General features: G+C 39.0%; 1 protein-coding gene across 1 annotated transcript in view; it reads left to right on the top strand.

The window, feature by feature from the left end:
- Window positions 1-17,993, top strand: part of LOC111148541 (regulator of G protein signaling 6) — a 541,239-nt gene that overhangs the window by 374,281 nt on the left and 148,965 nt on the right. The window contains exon 3 of the mRNA XM_022505182.1: window positions 4,274-4,373. Coding sequence (XP_022360890.1) covers window positions 4,274-4,373 — 100 coding nt within the window. The remainder of the gene's footprint in view (window positions 1-4,273; window positions 4,374-17,993) is intronic.

Here is a 17,993-nt window from a genome sequence, read left to right as displayed (position 1 = left end):
CCCCTCTCTTATACCCCACAGCTCCATCAGAGAATTCCATCTACTGTCTCATGACATTCCTCAGTTCCAAGGAAATCTACCCTGTGGTGCAATGATTTCCATCTGTCCTGCTGTTTGGAAGAAAGTTCTATCTGCCTGTCAGTGCTGAGTTTTGAGCTCCTTTTTAGGAGGTTGTCCTGGTTCTTGGGACTCATCCTGGCAGAACCTGCTGAGCTGGCCAAGGAGGTTTTCTGCATCACTTGCTGCTAAATCAGGGCCACCTCATATTGACTGGCCCAGGGAAACTTAGGTCCAACATTCTCCCTCATGACACACAGCTCCGTATTAAAGGGTGTCAGGGAATTGCTGTTGTTCTTCTCCAGAAACAAAAGGTGTCAAAAGTTAGATGGGACTGAATAGCCAAGAAAATATAAGTAGATACCTTCCCATCTCCCTGGTCCCAGGAGCTGTGATCTAACAGTAGAAGATAAATCTCACCAAGTCTCCAGGAAAAGAGAAAAACACAGAGCAGCTAGGCATCAGCCGTTGTTGGACCAAAATAAATCCTGAGATGGTTGATAATCTGATTATCTGGATTGATTTCTCTGTTTCCTTCTCCACCCCCTTATGACTGAGCTGAACCCTTGCACCCTTCAGTGCAAACGGTATTAAGTGCCTTGTATCTGAAGAGCATGTCAGCAGACACTGGTTGAAAATAAGGTGAATCTTGGATTTGTTAGAGCTTGAGGCTTAGAGTACAAGAGTTTGGGCTTTACCACTTATTAGCCATTTTGTTCATGGAGAAATCTAACCTTTCTCAGCCTAATTTCAACATCTTTACTAAGTAACTTTTAAGACTGAGAAATAAATTAGATCATTTATTTAAAACAATACCAAGGGCAGCATTGATCAGATGTACATGTTCTGAAATGTTTGCCGTTGTAATTTATATAATCCCCTGGGAGCCCACTTTGGATTTTTTGGTAGGTAGGTCTGTACTCTTGGCATTTCATCAGAAACCAGGACCAATAATTAATAATAATAATAATAATAATAATAATAATAATTCAGAGGTAGTATTATTAACTGATGTTGCACAAGACCATGTTCCAGAATCAAACTCAGCTATCACAAATTTTCCTAACACAACAACAAAATGGGCTACAGAAGAGTAGAGGCCCTGAGAATTTTTAAGTAAATGGTGGATGGTATAATTGGAATTTCTACATCCTTAAATAGCATTGGATGTTAGCATGCCCCACCTCTAGGACTCATTGATTCTTACTGCTAAGGTTTGTGTGGCTTCAGCAATTTTTGATAGGTGCCTTTATTTTAAAGCCCCATTGCATCAGCAAACTAGAGCCACAATTTTTCTGCCTAGCAAACCACCCAAACTCAGGGGTATATAACAATAAGCTCCTGAGTGTGCAGGTCAACTGAGGCTTGACCTATCTAGCTGCAGGTAGGGTCCCTTCTGCTCCAGATGTCTCTCACCAACCACCCCCCCCCACCTTGGAAAAACTGTCTGAGACAGGAAGCCCAGAGAAGAAGGTGAGCATGACCATGCAGGTACACTGAAAGCCTCTGCTCATACCATGTTCAGTGTCTTCCCATTAGCCAGGCAAGTCACGTGGCCAAGCCCTTAAGTCCAGGGGCAGACTTTCTGCCCACTCTGAGGCTAGGGCATGGAATTGGGTAAATATTAATACTGTGGAGGAGTCAAAAATTGGGGACCAATGAACATTCTTCAACACCTCTGGTGTTGTAAACTATTGCTACAAGGTAATTGCCTTTCTGGTCACTTAAGGGGGTTGTCCTTTGGATCTGACTGTAACCTCTGATAAATAATATACCTCTTGGCACACTGTGAGCCCGCATGAGAAGATAGGTCTTCTTTAATAAATACTCCCTTTTAAGATTCGGTGGTGTGATGAAATGACTACACAGAGCATGGAAGAAAAGAATTGCGGAACATTCCTCTGCACAGCCAGTCCTTAAATCCAGCCCATATCAGCAGAGACTCAAAATTATTATCATCTAATGGCAAGTCAGGAGTCTAAGTGAATTGAAATATTGGCTTCCCTCCAATTCCCAATGATTTTGAGTCCATTCTATGAAAAGCATCAATGTAACTGATATATGTGGTTTCAGATGCCCACCAGATCAAAAGCATAGATTACTTTGAAAATATGACAATTTTTTTTCTAGGAATAATTCTCCTTGACTATCAGTAAGGAATACTCAGATTACTCTAAATCATCGGGTTAAGTTTAGGGGCAGTAAGGTAGGGGCACAAGCTGAGACGATTAACATGAATGTGGATGAAAAGTCTTCTTATCCTGTCTTTTAACAGAATGCAGGTCTTTAGAGAATAACCTTTATTCTCAGCCTGATATATCCATCCACTCCTTAAAGGGCCAGGAGCTTAAGATTCTTTCTCATTATTAGTGCTTTCTCAGGAAAACCTAGAAATAACCAGAGGAAAGTGGTCTTTCTGCTTGGCTGGTTTTCTGGGAATCTTACTGAGTGGCAGCCCAGCCCACAGGTTAGAAACCTGAGCTCTGAGGTCTGTGACTGTGTTTAAACTCAGCTGGGTAGCTGTGTGACTTTAAGAAGGTCGTTTAACTTCTGTAGTGGTCATTGGTGCTGCTCACAGATTGTTGGTTCCCCTTTCCTCCCGGGACCCAGAAAACTTGACCCCCTGGCTCCTTTGTGGTTGGGTGGTGCCATATAACTAGTTCTGGTTAAAGAATTGTGAACAAAGGTGTTATATATAACTTCTTGGCTATAACATTTAATAATCAATGCAAGATTCTCCAGAATTCTCTCTTGTCCCTCTAGAACAATGATGAGCAGCATTCAAGATGGTGGCTGTTCCATCAGCCTGGGTCCCAGAGTAATCACAATGAACAGAGTCCCCCTGGTGACCCGTGACAGACTTGAAGCAAGAGAAAAGAAATAAATTGGTTATACTCAGCCATTGTGATTTTGAAGATTATTTTTTAGAATAACTTGACCTGATCCACCTGGTTTGATATCTGAAAAATGAGGATAACAGTGGAATCTAGCTTGTGAAGTAATCATGAAGATTAAATAGGATAATATGTGCATGTACTTAGAATAACACCTAGCACACAGTAAATTCTTAATATATTTTAGCTATTATATCTTATTATTAAGTTATTCTATATCCTAACCTAGTCTCTAATGACTTATTCATATCTATCAAACAAGTTGCCATGTAACTTTGAGAAATTCAACCTCAAATTGCAATACAAGTAGGTTAGACTAGATAGGCTAGAGTTTTAGCTTTCTGGACTTAAAGTTATGTGCAACTTTTATGGCACTGCTCAGAGGATCATCCTTGTGTTTCACAGATATTCTGTTGCTTAGGGGAGCGAGATCTGTGGTAAAATCAAGCATCATCTTTGCCCCTTTCCCGGTGCCCTCTACCCCCCAACTCCCCAAACAATAAGATCTATGTCCTTGTCACAGATTGTTCTGTGTCCTATTCTAAATCTTTCCGCACAGAAAATTACATCTGGCTTGTAAATTCTTTGCTACAAATTGGTTTCCCAATTTATGCACCTACATCCTTAGTAGTCTATCTTCTCTCTCAGTTCTGTGTTCAACATACATACCTAATATCTTGTTTTATTAGTTAAATCTCACTGGGTTCAAGCCACAGCCCACCATGGCTGTGGTGGTCTTCTTTAGTCCAAAAGGGGAAGATTCTCTCCTTGTTTCACTTTAATCTTGGTGTAAAGTGATCACCCTCACACCATCACAATCAGCCACTGAAACCTGTCCTCTAATTTTTCTGGATTAGAACTTTTCATGTCTTAATTTATAGTATTTCTTTTTCTCCTGTGTGACTCTGCCTGGATCCTGCACTGGTCCCAAAGGTCAGGTGCTTCATACTGTTCAGCCTATATATAAACCAAATCTAGGAAAAGGAGGAGTTTCATTGTATATTGAATTACAAGTTGGATTTCATTAAGAATCCTAATATTTCTCCCTCCTTACCTTCTTTATCTAGGTGTCTGTTATTCTAGAGACTGCACTTATATATATTGTTATAATATATATATATTATATATATATACTGTTATATATAACCTCATGGCCTCCCTCCCACCCCCCAGTGCTTGGTTTATTACAGATCCTGCTACTGTGTTTATTGTCTGTCTAGGTGGAGGCCTTTTTTTATTTCTATTGTTCATACATGTTCATTTTGGCTATTAATAAACTATTACTTTATGGGAGGAAATGACACTTCTTTATCCTCTTTCAGATCGAAGACATCATTACGAAGATGCAAGATGACAAGACAGGTGGTGTGCCCATCAGAACAGTCAAGAGCTTTCTCTCCAAAATTCCCAGTGTTGTCACAGGTAAACATTCTCCTTACAAATGTTGGTGGCAATAGGAAAAGTCTGCTGAAGGGTTGTATAGTCTTGATTGTGCCCTGAGGTGTGTCTAAGAATTTGTGACTAGTAAAGATGATACATTCAATGTGCTTCTTAAACAAAGTCAAGTTCTGGTCATGGTTTTCAGAAGCTATTCTTTGCCAGTGATTCAGAATTGTTTTACCATGCCCAGCCCTTTTGCGTACAGGTTGAGGCTTCTGGAAAGAAACAAGCTCATTAATGACCTGGATAGCCCATCAGCAATTTGACCTATGAGATGTAAACAAGCATAGATATATTAAAGAAAGTATTTTAGTTTTAAACAAGCTTTAAGAAAGTCTTACATTCAAATTCTACAAAATGCTTTTAGGTTTCTAACTTACTATACTTGAACTCTGAAAAGAAATGGTTTTAGTATATTTTTCTGCATTACTTTGAGGATTTTGTGTGTTTTGTATGCTCAGACATTTTTTAAATTAATTATAAAGTATATCAAATGCATGGATATAGTTTCAGATATAATACTAAAACAGGCCACCCATGTCCACCACCCTGCCTCCTAAATAAGGTTTCATCAGTATCTTAGAGCCCCTCGTGAGCCTAATGGATGACATCTGCCTCCTTTCCACCACAAGTACCACTATCTACTCTTATCCTTATCAGTTTGTTGCTTTTCTTCATAATTTTAACCACTTAGGCATGCGTCCCTTATACCTAAACAAATAACCAAATAAGTTAAGAGAAAATTTTAGGTACTTCCCTCATTATCAAAATATAGTTATTTGCTTTTCAAATTATAGAATAATTAAAATAAAAAATACTGACAATACCAAGTGCTACTGAGGTTATGGAGCAACTAGAACTCTCACACACTGCTGGTGGAAGGTAAAAATGCAGCTACTCTGGAAAATGTTAGACAAATGCTTACCATATGACCAAGAAATCCCACTCCTTGGTATTTATCTGAGAGAAATGAAAATGTGCATGTAGACGAAAACTCATGAGTATTTAGAACAACATTATTTATAATCTCCAAAGCCTGGACACAACCTAAATGCCCTTCAATGTGTGAATGAATAAACAAACTGTGGTAAACCCATATTCATCAATAAAAAGTAGTGAACTATTGATACAGACACCAACTTAGATTAACCTCAAAGTTATTTTTCTGAGTGAAAGAAGCCAGTCTCAAAAGATTTTATTCTATATGATTCCATTTTTGTGACATTCTAAACAAGCCCAAAACTCTAGTGATGGAGACAGATCAGTGGTTGCCAAAGATTGAGAGCTGAGGGAGCATATGACTATAAAGGGATTACATGAAGGAATTTTTTAAGGTTACAGTGAAACTATTCTGTATCCTGATTGTGGTGGTGATGGTGACATTAATTTACATGTAGGTTAAAATTCATAGAACAGCAGACAAAAAAAAAAAGAATCAATATTATATGTCACCTTAAAAAAATAAGTAAATTCAACTGAGGTACCTATAAGTATCCTAACTCATTATTCAGACTGTCACTGTTTGAACTCAGGTGGGTACCAAATAGATCTGGATAATGAAGGATGATTGTATTGTTAGTTTGCTCTAATCTTGAAATTTATTTAAATGGAATTATAATATTGGCTATGATATATTTTTTCATACATTTCTGGATTTTGTTTGATAAAATGTTGTTTAGGATCTTCAAATCTATTTCCCTGGGAAGATTAGTTTGTTGTTCTTATTACCCTCCTTGCTGGTTTAGGTATCAAATTTCTGCTAGACTCCTAAGATGAACCATGAAGTATTACTTTTGTTGATAATATGTTGTTCTCTGAAAAATGTTTTAATCTTTAATCTAGATTTTAGGTGTTTCATTTCAATTATTTTTTTTATCTTTAGAAGTTTCATCTGTTTTTTTTCCCAGTATACTTGGTCATTCATTCAACACATATTTATTGGGTGCTTACTATTTTCTAAACATTGCTGGGCAGTGGAGATTTGGAAATAAATGAAAAAAAAATCAAAATTTCTGTTCATGAAATTTTAGAATCTAATAGAGGACACAACAAAATAAATAAGAAAGATTTTTAGAACTTGAGGTAGAGATAAAAGCCAAAGAGAAAAATAAAGTGTGAAAGGGGGATAGTAGTGTTGCAACTTTGGAACGGGAGGCCAAAAAAATTCTCTGAAGAGGTAATATTTGAGTAAAGATGGAAGGGAGATGAAAGATTGAAACATGTGGATATTGAGGGAGAGAGCATTCCAGAAAGCAAGGGCTAAGTCTCCAAGGCAGGCATGTTCTGGCTTATAAAAATCCACAAAAGAAACAGAAGGAGCAGCTGGTGACAGAGAGGAAAATGAAGAGGACATGGTTTCTTGGAAGCCAGACTCTCTAGAAAGTGTTTCAAGGAAGAATGGAGTGATCCACTGTGTAAAAAGCTGCTGATAATCAAGTAAAAGAAGCACTGAGAATCAACCTTGAACTTAGCAACAATTGAATTCAACTGCTGACCTTGATAAATGCACATTCCATGAAGCATCTGGGGAAAGGGACCGCAAAAAGCCTTACTGGAGTGGGTTCAAGCCAGAATGAGAGGTAGTGAGTCTAATTAATTTTTGAAGTTTTCCTTAAAAGGAAGAAATGCAGTAGAATCTAGAGGGGTAAATGGAGTCAGGACATGTAGGTTTTTAAGTAATATGAAGGTGACATGCTTGTGTGATGATGGCAATGACTCACTAAAGAGGGGGAAATGCTGCAGGAGATACAGGAAAAATTTAAGAAGTGATGTCATTGAGTAGGTCAGAGATCGAATCTCGTGCATGTTAGTTGGGTGGTTCTAGCTAGAAATATGTATAATTTATTCATAGAAAGTGGAGTAGAGGCACAGTAGATGCACAGAGTTGCAAATAACCATGGTGGGGTGGTAGGAGCTTGTAGGAGTCTCCTTCTAATTGTTTCTATTTTCTTAGTGATATGGAAAGGAGAGAAGGTAGAAATGTTAGGTTTGAGAAGAGATTAGAATCTGGGGAATAGTCATCTAGGGATGTAAAGAGATTGTCTGGTCTAAGGAAAAGAGTTTCACTGTGAGGTAGCATTAAGGACCCTCTTGAGATTATTAATATTTATGAATTTAAAGAGGAGCAATTCTTTCTCCAGGCACATTTAGCCCTCTGGATTTGGACATGTATCAGGTAGAAAGCTAGACTTAATTAAGGCTATAGCAAGTATGAGAGTATAATAAATCAAGAGAGAGGCAAGAGAATAACTGAAATGATTGACCATTAAATTTTAACTGAGTGGGATGGAAGTGAGACATGAGATGGGTGAGGAACAGTGAGGTATAGTGATGACCATAAACTCAGCAGTCTAGTGAAAAAGGAGTTTTGGAGTTGAAGGCCAAAGTAAGAGCTAGAAATGTAGGGAGTGGTGATTGGATAGTGGAATATTTGAAATTGGGATTATGGAGGAATTGCAATGTATTGGTGGTCACAGATATGAGGTATGACCATGGCAATAAATGACTGAGATAAAAAGCTTTTATTGATAAATAGGTTAGAGTGAAATAAGTAGAGTGACAGTTTGTTGGGGAATAAAACTCTGGCAGGATCTCCGTGTTCCCACCCCAGCTCTAGCTTCCAGCCTCCACCTTCCTACACGCCAGTTTGGACAATGAGGTCTTGGTGGGCATGCTCGGCCTCCTCCGGCCCTTGGGGGCCTCTGTCTTCCTGACTTTGTAATTAATTTGTAATTAATAAATATTTCATGGAGAAATACTTTGAAGCTAAAAAATAAAAATAAAAAAAAATAAATGACTGAGATAGGATGGAGGTAGAAGAGAGGAGGTCAAGGAACTAAGGGGCCATGATTTGGGAAGACTGAGCTATGTGGATATTGAAAAATCTAAAAAAATCTAAAAAAAATCTAAAAAAATATCGGGGGTTTGTTAGAGAGGGTGGTTGTGAGTCTGTGGTTAAAATCTTCATGGAAGGGTGCCTGGGTGGCTCAGTCGTTAAACGTCTGCTTTTGGCTCAGATCATGATTCCAGGGTCCCATATCAGGCTTCCTGATCAGGGGGGAGCCTGCTTTTCCCTCTCCCACTCCTTCTGCTTCTGTTCCCTCTCTTGCTGTATCTTTGTCTGTCAGATAAATAAATAAAATCTTATAAAATAAATAAATAAAAATAAAATCTTCATGGAACTAGAGACAGAGGCCTAGGCATCAGTAGGTGACTTTCACAACAAGAGGTATGGGTGGTTTAATCTGATGTCATGAGAGTCAAACTTATTGTTTTTGGGAGAAGAGACAGGGAATGAAGACATTCTAAAAGAAGACATGAGAAGCTAGGGTGTCACTTACCTGCCTTCAAACCTATGATGTGTAAGGCATGGGAGGGAAAATAGTCACCGCCTTAGAGGACTGCAGGAAACCAGGGCCGTTGAAGGAAGAGCAAGAAGATGAAGGGAGTATTAACTGAAAATGATGAGGATCTGAACAATTTTATGTATGACTGACCATGAGTCGCAGAAGGCAAGTGAAAGCCATTGAGGAAATGGTATACATATAACCTGGGTAATAAATGTCCACGGTTGCTATATACCAGGCACTAGAGTAGTCACAGGGATGAAAAGGCGAGTAAAAACCTAGTCTCTGCTTTTCGAAAGCTGTTAATCTAATGAAAGAAACAAACACAGGTAGACCAATAATTATATGAGCTATGTGTTATGGTAGAAAAAATGAACAAAGCTCAAAAGAAAGAATCATGAGTTTTTCTTGAGGAGCTCTAGAACATTTCTCCGAGGCTGTATATCCATTTTCTATTACTGCATAACCAGCCACCACAAACCATAATGATTTTTTTAGTTCTCGTGATCATGATTCCATGAATTAGTGATCCTGGTAATTCTTCTGATGGTCTTACCACTGAGGCCCTTGTCATCTGATGGTTCAGTGGAGACTAGAGGTCTATGATGGCCTTATTCATTTCTTTGGCAGTGGTGCTTACTCTCAGATGGTTTCAGTTCTCCTCTGTGTCACCTTGTGTCACCCAGAAAGTTAGACTGGGCTTCTTCACAGCCCGATTCTCTCAGAGTTCTAAGGGGGAAAGGGAAAAACTACAAGTCTTCTTAAGGCCTAAGCTCCAGAACTCATGCAATGTTAAGTGCATGCAATCTGTTCTTCAAAGCTAATCACAAAACCAGCCTAGATTGAAGAGGATAGAGAAACCAACTCTACCTTCTGGTATAGAAATAGAATGTCACACTGACTTAGGGAGACATGATTCTTTAGAGGCCATTATTATAATGATCTACCATATGAAATCATTTTAGAACTGGATCTTAAACTCAGTTTAAAACTGGGGAAGGTCATTCCAGGCGGAGAAAATAGAATTTTCATGGACTCAAATGCATGAAAAGTATGACAGTTTGCAGCAGAAATGAGCTCGTTTATTTTTTTTTCAAGAAGCCCAGTTATATTTTTACATCAAGAATCAAAATGCTACTGATGCAGACTTCAGCCTATCACTCACATTTATGTGGTTATATTTTAAAACACGTGTGTGTGTCTGTATTTGAAGAGAGGAGCACATTGACAGAACATCCAGAAGAATTAACCTTAATAACAGACTATAGGGGGGCCTGAGTGGCTCAGTTGATTAAGTGTCTGCCTTTGGCTCAGGTCATGATCTTAGGGTCCTTGGACCAAGGCCCAGATCAGGCTCCCTGCTCAGTGGGGAGCCCACTTCTCCCTCACCTTTTGCCACTCCCTCTGCTTGTGCTCTCTCACTCTCTTTCTCTCTGTCAAAAAAATAAAATAAATAAAATCTTTAAAAAGATAACAGATAAAGCAAAGGAACTTGACTTATAGACTTTATCCCAAAGGTAATGGTTTTAAATAGGAGGGACATCACATCCATGTGTTAGAAGCATCCCAATGTTCATAGCAACAATGTCTGCAATAGCCAAACTGTGGAAGAAGCTGAGATATCCTTCAGCAGATGAACGAATAATATGCAGTGGAATATTACTCAGCCATCAGAAAGGATGAATACCTACTATTTACATTGATATGGATGGAACTGTAGGGTATTATGCTAAGTGAAGTAAGTCAGAGAAAGAGAGTTGTCATGTGGTTTCACTCACATGTAGAATATAAGAAATAGTGCAGAAGATCGTAGGAGAAGGGAGGGAAAACTGAATGGGAAGAAATCAGAGAAGGAGACAAACCTGACTCTGGAAAACAAGCTGAGGGTTGTGGAAGGGGAGGTGGATGGGGGATGGGACAACTGGGCAATGGGCATTAAGGAGGGCACGTGACATGATGAGCACTGGGTATTATACGCAACTGATGAATTATTGAACACTACATCTGAATCTAATGATGTACCATATGTTGGCTAATTGAATTTAAATTTTTTTTAAAGAAGCAGGAAGAGACAGGAAACATGAAAACTAGTTAGCGAATCTTTAGATGAGGGAGTCTAAGCAGGAAATCAGGAGCCAGAGTGTCAACTGGAGTCACAGCTTTAGAGCTGCTCCACATTTAATCTTCACAAAAGTCCTGTAAGAAGTGTTATCTCCATTGTACAGGTGAGGGACCCACTAGTTCAAGAGCATAAGTTACTTTTCCAAGGTCACATAGCTTATTAATCCCAGGACCACTCCCCCTCCAGTGCCCCCTGTGAAAGAATAGTGACTATAAGATTCTGAGGGAAAGATGGAATAAAAGATTGATAGGACTTGGTGACTAGATGTCGTGCAAAGGGGGACTCATTCAAAATGGATCCCAGTTAACAGGATGGATTGGATACATTCATCTTTTTCTCTTTTGACACTCCATAAAAATGATAATAAAGGATTTTTTTTTTTTTAGATTTTATTTATTTGACAGAGAGAGAGAGAGATCACAAGTAGGCAGAGAGGCAGGCAGAGAGAGAGAGAGAGAAGCAGGCTCCTTGATGAGCAGAGAGCCTGATGTGGGGCTCGATCCCAGGACCCTGAGATCATGACCTGAGCCGAAGGCAGAGGCTTTAACCCACTGAGCCACCAGGCGCCCCAATAATAAAGGATTTTTTAAAGATGTAATCCCAGAGTTGGATGCCATTATGTAACAATACAATGTGAAAAGTAAACATCTTGGATGAGATATCCTTTAAAGGTAGTCCATACAAAAGACAACCAATGCCTCACTCTCAAGATGTGCAGGTATGTGGGGCGCCTGGGTGGCTCAGTGGGTTAAGCCTCTGCCTTCGGCTCAGATCATGATGGAGTCCCTCATCGGGCTCTCTGCTCAGCAGGGAGCCTGCTTCCCCCTCTCTCTCTGCCTGCCTCTCTGCCTACTGGTGATTTCTCTCTCTGTGTATCAAATAAATAAATAAAATTAAAAAAAAAAAAGATGTGCAGGTATGTGAGATACTCACGGAGAAATATGTCCTAACACATGTCCCAACACAGCAGACAGCAACAAAAAAATTTAGCGGTCTAAAAAGCAAATGGATTCATGGTAACTGGCACAGCTCTGAGACAATGTAACCATCACTAGTCAGTGCAGAGCTAAAAAACAACTCTATTTATATGATAGAGTCCTCAAAAGGCTCAGATACTAGTAGTTCTATCTTGTTAGAATGCATTTTGCTAACATACTCACCTTCTGCTTAACCACCATTGCCTGAGCCGGTCACTAAGTCAGTGTCTACTGTTGAGTGCTAGCAGGTCCCACACAGCAGCATAGCTCAGGCTGGAGTTGAAATTGCCTCTAACACCACTCAAACTCCAGGACAAAAGATAAATCTCATGTTCAACCTGTTCAAGGTAGCAACCATGACATTCAGCCATCACCTGCTGTGACACAGGGAACAGTTAGCAGTTGGAATACAGGAACCTCATCTGGCAATGCCAACAAGCACAGAAGAACTTAAGTCTGCACGCGTGGGTACTCAGCAGCCACAGACCGAAACAGAATCTAGCTGTAAAGTTGTTGGATGGATGGAGTCACAGTTGTAGCCAATCCCATGAGCATTATGTTTAAACCCATAGCCAGAGTGCTAGCACCACCACAGCAGCCCCAAGCTTTTACCTCCACCAACCTCCTCTAGAGAAAAATCTGGGATGATATTTTAGGAAAACATTACACCTCTTCAATGCTCCTCAAGTTGCTGGTACCAGAGTAGAGAGCTACATCCAAGGAAAATCTGGATAGAGACCTTCTGGTACTAAACCCAAGGTGGAAATCCATGAATCTACGGCCATTCTGTTACTGTGCCAATGGAGACTGTGTGGACAAAATGGCAATGAGCCCACATTGCAGCCTTTTCTCCCACTCAGCACTTCCATCCATCCTTCTAACCTTTAGGGAAATAGCCAATCACCCATTGCAAACCAGCAGATACCCTCTTATACGTTTTGGGAGTTTTGTCACTGACATTGGAGTTTCCTCTCTATGGGTAACAGCCAGGAGTAGCTTTCTCTCTTCTGTATCAGGACCCCATTTCCTCAGTAAAGGTTGAAAGGTAAAGATTTAAAATTATGGATGAAACCAGGCTGGTGTAACCAACACAATGTTTCTATCGCTTCTATTGGTGGACAACAAACTGCCCATACCTACATGTGACCGACCACCTGAATAACACAGAAAGTGACTTCCATGGAGAAGGCAAGACGATGGAGACAAAGACCACAATGACTGTCCTGTGGCGAAAGCTGAGAAGTATGAGATTCCTCCCAAAAACTGTATTGATGAGGGACATGTAAGGTGTGTCCCAGAGCATTCAAGACACCATCACTAAGAGAAGCTCTAGAAAGCTACCGATCACCACTTCCTCAGAAGCCAAGTAAAATCCAGAGATGGGAATAACATTAATCTGAATGTATCCCTGCTGGAAGGCCCATCTCTGTGCTATCCCTGAGCAACTGCCATGAGTTGAGAATCTTACCAACTTATCCAAAACATCCCAAAGATAAAGAAGAAACAACTGTTAGTGACCTACACCAAATAAATAAACTAATATGTGGGAATAGGCAGATGTGATGTCTGTAATAGATCAGATGAGTGAGTCTGGGTGAGAGACTCCAAACTGAAAGTTCTATGGTATGAGGAAAAGGTCCCATAGAAAGAATGCATTGGCAAAATAAATAAATAAATAAATAAATAAGAACATTTAAATTAAGGAAAATACACAGACCTAGTAAATAGACTGAAAAAAAGAATTTGTGGGGAATAAGGGTAAAGGTGATAGGAAGATATAAGAGCTGCACACTGAAATAAAGAAAGCTTTCTAGAATTCACAGGTGATGCTAACAGGATCCATGATGCCTAGTGACACAAAAAGATCAGAGTTGAGTGGATGTTATTTCTTTCAGATGAGTCCCTTTGAAGCAGGTTTATGGTGCATTTGTTTACAACTTTACATATTTGGTGCCTGTCAGTTGGAATTAGTGACACAAGAGGTGGTAGACATTTCTTGACCTCTCATCCTACAAATTAAATTTCTCTTGTAATTCATGCAGGACCCATAGAGAACCTCAACAGAAAGTACCACTTGGATCATTCATGCTGAAAATAAAACCTTTCCTATCATGTTACACTGTCCTTTTTCCTTAAAATATCAGTCCTTTAAATATCTGATCTAACTTTATTGGTCAAATCTTTATTAATAATAATTATTTAATAAAAATAAATATAATAATTTTAAAATTTTAATTCCAATACCACTAACATGCAGTATTATATTAATTTCAGGTGTACAATATAGTGATTCAGCAACTCTATGCATTAAGATAAGTGTACTCTTAATCCCGTTCACCTATTTCACCCACCCTTCCCCTCCTCCCCCTGGTTATCATCTATTTGTTCTGTATAGTTAAGAGTCTGTTTAGGGGTTTGTCTCTCTCTTTTTTTAATTTGTTCTTTTGTATTGTTTCTTAAATTCCACATATGAGTGAAATCATATGGTATTTGTCTTACTCTGACTTATTTTGCTTAGCATTATACTCTCTAGATCTCCATCCACGTCTTTGCCAGTGGTAAGATTTCATTCTCTTCTTATGGCTGAGTAATATTCTAGTGTGTGTGTGTGTGTGTGTGTGTGTGTGTGTGTATCACATCTTCTTTATTCATTTATCTATCAATGAGCTACTTCCTCAATTTGGCTACTGTAAATAATGCTGCAATAAACATGGGAGTGCATATATCCTTTTAAATTAGCGTTTTTGCTGTGGAGGGAACCTAGATGCCCCTCAACAGATGAATGGGTAAAGAAGATGTGGTATATATATATACAATGGAATACTACGCAACCATCAGAAAGGATGAATACTCACTATTTGCATCTACATGGTGGAACTGGAGGAGGTTACGCTAAGTGAAATAAGTCAGAGAAACACAATTGTCATGGTTTCATTCATATATATGACATAAGGAATAGAGTGGAGGACCATAGGGGAAGGGAGGGAAAACTGAATGGGAAGAAATCAGAGAAGGAGACAAATCATGAGAGACTCTGGATTCTGGGAAACAAATTGAGGGTTACAGAAAGGAGGGATGGGGGGACTAGGTAATGGGTATCAAGGAGGGCACATGTTGGGATGAGCATTGGGTGCTATATGCAACTATTGAGTCATTGAGCACTACAACAAAAACTTACGATGTACTATATGCTGGACAACTGAACATAATAAAAAAATTAGTGTTTTTTTATTCTTTGGGTAAATACCCAGGAGTGTGATTACTGAATCATATCTTAATTATATTCTTAAATTTTTGAGGAACCTCCAGACTGTTTTCCACAGTGACTGCACTAGTTTTCATTCCCATCAAGAGTGCAAGAGGGTTCTTTTTTCTCTATATCCTTGCCAACACTTGTTGTTTCCTGTGTTTATTATTTTAACCATTCTGACAAGAGTGATGTTCTATCTCATTGTGGTTTTAATTTGCATCTCCCTGACAATTCGTGATGTTGAGCGTCTTTTCATGTGTCATGTCTTCTTTGGAGGAATGTCTGTTCATGTTTTCTGCCTACTTTTTTTTTTAAGAATTTTTTAATTTATTTATTTGACAGACAGAGATCACAAGTAGGCAGAGAGGCAGGCAGAGAGAAAGGGGGAAGCAGGCTCCCTGCCAAGCAGAGAGCCTGATGTGGGGCTCGATCCCAGGACCCTGGGATCATGACCCGAGCCGAAGGCACAGACTTTAACCCACTGAGCCACCCAGATGCCCCTCTGCCTACTTTTAATTCGATTATTTGTTGTATCAGTTCTTTATATATTTTTGGCTATTAACCCTTTATTGGATATGTCATTGGCAAATATCTTCTCCCATTCAGTAAGTTGTCTTTTAGTTTTGTTGGGTTTTTTTCTGTGAAGAAGTTTTTATTTTGAGGTAGTCCCAATAATTTATTTTTGCTTTTGTTTCCCTCACTTCAGGAGACCTACCTAGAAAAATGTTGCTATGGTTGATGTCAGAGACAATACTGCCTGTGCTCTCTTCTAGGATTTTTGTGGTTTCGGGTTCACATTTAGATCCTTAATCCATTTTGAGTTTATTTTTATGTATGATGTAAAAAAGTGGTCCAGTTTCATTCTTTTGCATGTAGCTGTCCACCGTTTTTCCAACACCATTTGTTGAAGGGACCGCCTTTTTCTCATTGTATATTCTTGCCTCCTTTGTCAAAGATTGACCATCTAATTGTGGGTTTATTTCTGGGTTCTCTCTTCTGTTCTATTTATCTATGTGTCTATTGTTGTGCTAGTACCATACTGTTTTGATTACTACAGCTTTGTAGTATAACTTGAAATCTGGAATTGTTCTACCTCCAGCTTTTTCTTTTTCAAGATTGCTTTGACTTTTTGGGGTCTCTTGTGTTTCCATACCCATTTTAAGATTGTTTGTCATAGTTCTATGAAACATGTTATTGGTATTTTGATAGGGATTGAATTAAATCTTTAAATTGCTTTGGGTAGTGTGGACATTTTGACAATACTTGTTCTTCCAATCCATGGGCATGGAATGTCTTTCCATTTGTTTGTGTTGTCCTCACTTCTTTCATCAATGTTTTATAGTTTTCAGAGTACAGGTATTTCAACTCCTTGATTAACTTTATTTCTAGGTATTTTATTATGTTTGGTGCAATTGTAGGTGGTATTGTTTTTTTAATTTCTCTTTCTGTGGCTTCATTATTAGTATATAGAAATTCATTTATCAGTTCTAAAATCTAAAAATAGTTTTTCAGTGGCGTCTTTAGTGTTCTCTATATGTAGTATCATGTCATCTGCAAATAGTGGAAGTTTTACTTCTTCCTTATCAATTTGGATGCCTTTTATGACTTTTTCTTGCCCATTTGTTGTAGCCAGGACTTTCAGTACTATGTTGAATAAAAATATTGAAAGTGGACATCCTTGTTTTGTTCCTGTTCTTAGGGAAAAATATCTCATTTTTTCACTATTGAGTATGATGTTAGCTGTGGGTTTTCCATTTATGGCCTTTATTACATTAAGATGTGCTCCCTCTAAAATAAATAGACTTAACAAAAATAAAAGACTTTTATTGATCTAACCCTATTAGGCTTTACCCTGTATAAAGACTTGAGGAAGTTTCAGGTTTGGAAGAGAAGACACAGGATCAGTCTTAGTCATGTTGTGTTAGAAGTTTGTTTTTTTTTTTTTTTTTAAGATTTTATTTATTTATTTGATAGAGAGAGAGATCACAAGTAGGCAGAGAGACAGACAGAGAGAGATGAGGAGAAGCAGGCTCCCCGCTGAGCAGAGAGCCCGATGCGGGACTCGATCCCAGACCCCTGGGATCATGACCCGAGCCGAAGGCAGAGGCTTAACCCACTGAGCTACCCAGGCGCCCCGTGTTAGAAGTTTTGAAGGAATATGTAGGTGGTGTTATCCAGGAGACAGTTGGAAATGAGGAACTAAAGTTCTGGGGAATGTTTTCTATAAGAGATATGGATTTAAGAATCATCAGATCCTAAGTGACAGGGGATTTCAGGAGGGGGTCCTAAAATTTGTGTAAGCTATATACCGGTCTATCTCCTCTCTACCCTGAGATAACACACCATCATATTCTATGATTTTGAGTTTGAAACTTTCCTGCTGATGTGAGAAAATTATCTTTACCTTTCAGATAAAAACTCATGGGCACATTCATAGATGTTACCAGGATGAAGAGAATGAAGGGATGACCATTGGTTCACCTGTGGGTTATACATCTTTTTTTTTTTTTTTTAGAGAAAGAGAGCAGGGAAGGGCAGAGGGAGAGAGAGAATCTTAAGCAGGTTCCATGCCCAATGCACAAAGCCCAATGTAGGGTTTGATTTCACAACCCCGAGATCATGACCTGAGCCAAAATCAAAAGTTGGACACCTAGCCAACTGAGTCACCAGGCCCCTCTGTGGGTTAGAAATCCCAGGTCAACCCAGAGGGCAAGTGTCCTGAGAAAAGGAATGAATATGTTTAGGAGAAAAAGAGTAAACATAGGATATAGCCATTAGAATACAATCCCCTCCCATCGAGAAGTGAAAAATTAAGAGCTATAAGAGATGAAGCTTAGAAATAAATGACCCTCAGGGAACACAGATAGAGAATAAGAGAGAAAAGTAATGAAGAAAGAAGAGAACCCA

This window comes from Enhydra lutris, unplaced genomic scaffold, assembly GCF_002288905.1.
Source record: "Enhydra lutris kenyoni isolate GAN:26980312 unplaced genomic scaffold, ASM228890v2 scaffoldscaffold20, whole genome shotgun sequence".
In the NCBI taxonomy this organism is placed as follows: Eukaryota; Metazoa; Chordata; class Mammalia; order Carnivora; family Mustelidae; genus Enhydra; species Enhydra lutris.
This window is presented reverse-complemented; position numbering and strand designations above follow the sequence as displayed.